Raw genomic sequence first — 5126 nt, forward strand, 5'->3', positions numbered from 1 at the left:
TAGTGCTGTTCTTCAATGGAATGGTGCCCATGCATGCGGCTTCCCAAGACGACATCCTTTCCACCATCTGCAAGAAAACTAGAAACCCTTCTTTTTGCTTTAACGTGTTGAAATCTGCTGGCACTACAGACCTAAAACGGCTGGCCACCTTCACCCTCAACCTCGCCCACGACAAGGTTGCTCAAACTCGTGCCCTCGCCCAGTCCCTGGCGTCCAAGGCATCCGATCCCAAGCTTAAGGAGCGATATGCCACCTGTGCTGAACAGTACGGCGAAGCCGCCGACGACATCAAGGATGGGAAGAAGGACTTGGGGGAAGGTGACTACAATGGCGTCAACATAAAGGCGTCTGCAGCCATGACGGAGGCCGGCGACTGTCAAGACAACTTCACGCAGTCGCCGAAGGACCCATCGGCGCTGTCTGGCAACGGGAAGACTGTGGAAGATATTTGTAGTATCATCTTGGTTATAGCCAATCTTCTTCTTGGGCGTGCCTAATTCATTTTTCTTCAACTTTTCCATTTTATCCTACAAACCTCTGTACTTGGAATGCCATTAATCAATAATATGTCTGTTTTGAATCCTATAAATTTGGACATCGATTCCTTCACATTTTAATAATCTGACTAATGTAGGGTCACTCTATATAACTCTTAGTGCTCTCCAATTTTAAAGTTCACCGGTTCTAGTTCGTGAGTCCATAGCGGCATGTAATTTCATGTTAAGGAGTTATTGGCCTCCTCAGATGGAGCTAAAGAAACAGTTTGAATAAAATGAGTGTGGAGGGATGGTTGCCCAAATTTTTCAAAAGCTTATTAGATTTCATTTTCATTTCTTCTCAAATTTTTATTATTCATAACTTTTTTGGTTAGGTTGGTTTGTTTTTATCTTTTTGGATTCGAGTCCGTTTGGGTTGGTTTTAAGTTCATAGGCACAAAAACTAGGTCATGAACCGACCCAATTTCATTAAAAAAAAGAAAAAAAGAAAAAAAAGGCTAGTGGAAGGCTTTACAGATTCAGAATGAGAAACTGTCATCCCATTCAATCGAATTGGGATGCCCCGGATCTGACATGTGGCTTGCTTGGTAGGAGTAACATGAAGCTCAGAATTTTGGGTGTAGTCAATACTCCCATCCCAAATAAAAGGGGAATTGGTCTATGGTCGATTCAGTAATAAATAGGAATTTGAAGTTCTACCTCGTGAAAAAAAAAACGGATTTCTTTTGTGTAATTAATTATGTTAAAATAAGCAAATATTTCATGGTTAAAGGAGTCTATCCATCGCATATAGGCTTTAAGACGTTTTCTGTCCCAACCACCCTCCCTCTAATCATAAGCTTTTCAAGCCTAACGTTTTCTGACATGTGACCTCCATACAAGATAGAAAAAGGGGTGACCCTCAAGTGACATCTATCCGACCACATGAGTCCCAAGATTGAGAAGTGTCATGATGCGAGAGGAGGATGGTGCATCATCCAATACACCAAGAATGTGCACTGAAACTAAGGCATCATCCAATACATCAAGAATGTGCACTTAAACTAAGGCATCATCCAATACACCAAGAATTATAGATTGTGACCTCCACACAAGACAGAGAGAGACAACACGATATGAATTTTTACATGTGGCTCATGTTTATAATTAACGTGACATCTCATGTTTATATTAACGTGTTACTGATAAAAATCTCATGTTTATATTAACGTGTTACTGATAAAAAAAATCATTCTTATTCTCGTTCTTTTTTGTTTTTTTTTTTTTAATTTTTTTAAAAATGGATTTTGATATTTATTTAAGAAATTAAATATAGAGAGGTATTTAATTTTTTGTGGAGTGAGACAAATTTTTGTTTGAGAACTTTCTAATACGAAGTACACTTAAATTTATGAGATTGATTTCCTAACATGTGCAACATTTTTCACTTGCATATGTATATTTTTTTTTCAATTGGGTAGTATTTGTATTATAGGTAGAGTTGCTAAATTGATTACTTTTATCTTTCGTATATATTGATGCTATATATACTTCTTCAGTCTCTGTCATGAAATTGTGTATGAGGGCCATAGTTCTCTTAGCTGATACATGGTTAATTCATGTCTCATACATAAGACCTTGTTCCACTGACTTTTCCATCTCTCCCATTATGTTTTGAAGTAAGGGGGTTTCCATGCAAGGGTTCTTAATGCTTTCAATTGGCGATGTTTCATTTAAAGTCATCTCATATTCAGCGAATGAGTTCACCAAATTTAACGTGTAAGGCATAAAGAGTCGCTTTTTGTGAGCATTCAGACACTCGATAAGTCCCTCTTACATATAAAGCAGAACGCGGATGTTAAGGATTATTGGGAGGAGTAGTCCCACATTGACTAACTAAAGGGATGATCATGGGTTTAGAGGTAAGAAACACATCTTCATTGGTGTGAGACTTGCTAGGGAAACAAAAAGCAAAGTCAGGACTGTTTATGCTAAAAGTGGACAATGTCAATAGAATGGTAAGTGTTGAATAAAGAAGTTGTGAGCCATTTGAAAGTGTAGTCAAAGTGGTCGTGGTTTAAGTGTCGAGCAAAGGGTGAAGGGGACCTCAGAGGAGGCTCTATGGTGTATTCCTCCATGTGGGCAATAGAGTCCGTCGAGCTACCCTCACCCTCATGCCACCGGTTCATATGACTTTGTTTGACCCTCGGTCTCAATCGTGGGCATCAATTCTTGGATGGGTATCTCATCTAGTTAGCCAGCTAACTATCAATCTTATCAACTTTTGTGACATTCTCACTCATACAAGATTCCAAAAGTTAAAGATCGTCAAAGACTTCTCGTGAATAGAACGTCAGTTCTTCAATCTCAACCAACCATCAACCTGGGACTTGCTCTGTTTCGTAGCGCACACGTTTGTTAATTTGAATTCTAGGAGAAAACGCGATCGTTACGACATTCACTCTTGTCCTCGAGTAAGTAAGGCAACTAAAACTTACGTTGTCGTTGGTATAGATGACCTATGCTCAAGTTTCTAGCACCACTCTTAAAAAACAAATTTAAAAAAGCGAGGTCAGAGAAAGTTAAATAAACATCTTAAAATCAATTTGAGAAAGTAACTTTATAAGCTTGCAAGCAACAAGGAACAATAACAATATTCATACCATATATTATGGGTCGGAAGGATTTACAACCTTCGTTTCTCCCTACAGCACATTTTGAGACCAATCAACTTGGACAAGTATAGACATACACAAAAATTACAATGATAACATAATAAATAACTAACTTACATTGAAAAAAGGTAAACGGGTTTAGAATGGACATGAGGCAACACCCTTGTCAAGCATCACTATGACATCCAACTCTCAACCTAACAGCCTCGCCCCATGTCCACGAATTCTTTAGACAGTTCAATTTGAGTGCGCTCAACTGAACCTTAATCCACGAACCAAGCCCAACAAATCGCAGATGCATGCTCAGAACTAAATGGCTGCAACCCATCCCTCTATATGCTCCTAGCTGCCTCTATCATATGCAATAAGCATGTATCTCTAGGCTATAAGTTGTGTACAACTTCCAATAGCCATTTCCCCTTGCGCTTGACTTGGTGGCTCCAATCGACTCTCCTTTGCTCGGCATGGCCAATTGTGGCTCGATTTACCTATTTTAGATCGTAAGCATTTTGAACCTATTTAAAGTTCGACAATGTCAGTGAACTACTATTTTAGCCAATTAAGATTGTTTGTCATTATTTAGGCTTGACTTAGGTTAAGTAACATCGAGGAAGACAAGTGAAATTGGATCACATCGAAGCTAAACCTTTGAATGATTAGATAAGGAGAGCTTAGGAGCGCCTACTTAAGCCTAAAATCGTAAGTAAATTTACAATTGGATTGCCTTGAGCATGGTTGGGCCTGTTGTATGAATAACAATACGTGATATTTATGTACATGTTATTAAACTTTTATGTTAATGTAGGATGATGTGATATATATACTTCCATGTATGTTGAGTATGGCTAATATGATTTAATGACCACAGTTATGCCTTATGAAATATCATGATATAAAATGTACTATCAAAATGACCAAAATACCATGAGTATATATCTTCGACACATGAAGAATTGAAGTCAGGTTATGTATGCAAGTATTATATGCATCATCTCATTGAACTATGATCATATATTACTTCTCCACCTATGCAATATATAGACACATACACCTACATTATTATTCACGCATTTTTCTCTTTCGTTGGGTTTTAGTAGCTTAAGATACGCTTGGCCATAGTGAAGCCTAGGTGGTACCTCAAAAAGATCTGAGAATAGTAAGAGACTGATAGGCCAGAGGGGTTTACGTCTCGTAAAATGACAATTTGTTGTGGCAAGCCCGCCTATGCATACCATGGGATGAGGAAATTTGGAAGGATATTATCACTAAAGCCCACTATATGTCTTATATGCTCTACCCTAAAAGTATGAAGATGTACGAGGGCTTAAAAACTACTTACTAGTGACAAGGAATGAAGAATAATTGAGTGCGTAGGTCAATGTCTGACCTTTCAATAGGTAAATAAATCAAGATAGCGACCTTCGGGGTTGTGGCAACTACTAATGTTTCTCTATGGAAGTGGGAAGACGTGATTATTGACTTTATCTTGGATTTTCCAAACACCAAGCAGAATTACACAATCATGTGGGTCATTCGTAGATAGGTAGACCAAGACAACTCACTTCATTCCCATAAAAATCACATACCAAGTGGACAGGTACACTCAGTTTTTTGTTAAAGAGATAGCTCATCATCACGGTAATGCAATTTTCGTCACGTGAGATCAGGAAACAAGGTTCACCTCGCACATCTAGAAGAGTCTACATAAGATGTTGGGTATGTAACTGAGGTTAAGTACGACTTTTCATCCACATATGCATGGATAAACTGAGAGGTTGAACTATATTCTAGAGGACATGTTGAGGACATTGTGTTATAGACTTTGCTGGTTGATGGGATGAACACTTGTACTTAATGGAGTTTGCTTATAATAATAGCTACATGTGACTATGTAGATTGCCCCCTTAGAGACTCTATACTAGTGTAGGTGTCAAACTTCTATCTTCTAGGAAGAGGTAGGAGAGCAACAACTTCT

At 38.4% G+C, this 5126-nt stretch overlaps 1 protein-coding gene across 1 annotated transcript in view; it reads left to right on the forward strand.

The window, feature by feature from the left end:
- Positions 1–597, forward strand: part of LOC111471996 (pectinesterase inhibitor-like) — a 26445-nt gene extending 25848 nt beyond the window's left edge. The window contains exon 2 of the mRNA XM_023117691.1: positions 1–597. Coding sequence (XP_022973459.1) covers positions 1–497 — 497 coding nt within the window. The 3' untranslated portion in view covers positions 498–597.
- Positions 598–5126: the final 4529 nt, after the last annotated feature.

This window comes from Cucurbita maxima, unplaced genomic scaffold, assembly GCF_002738345.1.
Source record: "Cucurbita maxima cultivar Rimu unplaced genomic scaffold, Cmax_1.0 Cma_Scf00061, whole genome shotgun sequence".
Lineage (NCBI taxonomy): Eukaryota > Viridiplantae > Streptophyta > Magnoliopsida > Cucurbitales > Cucurbitaceae > Cucurbita > Cucurbita maxima.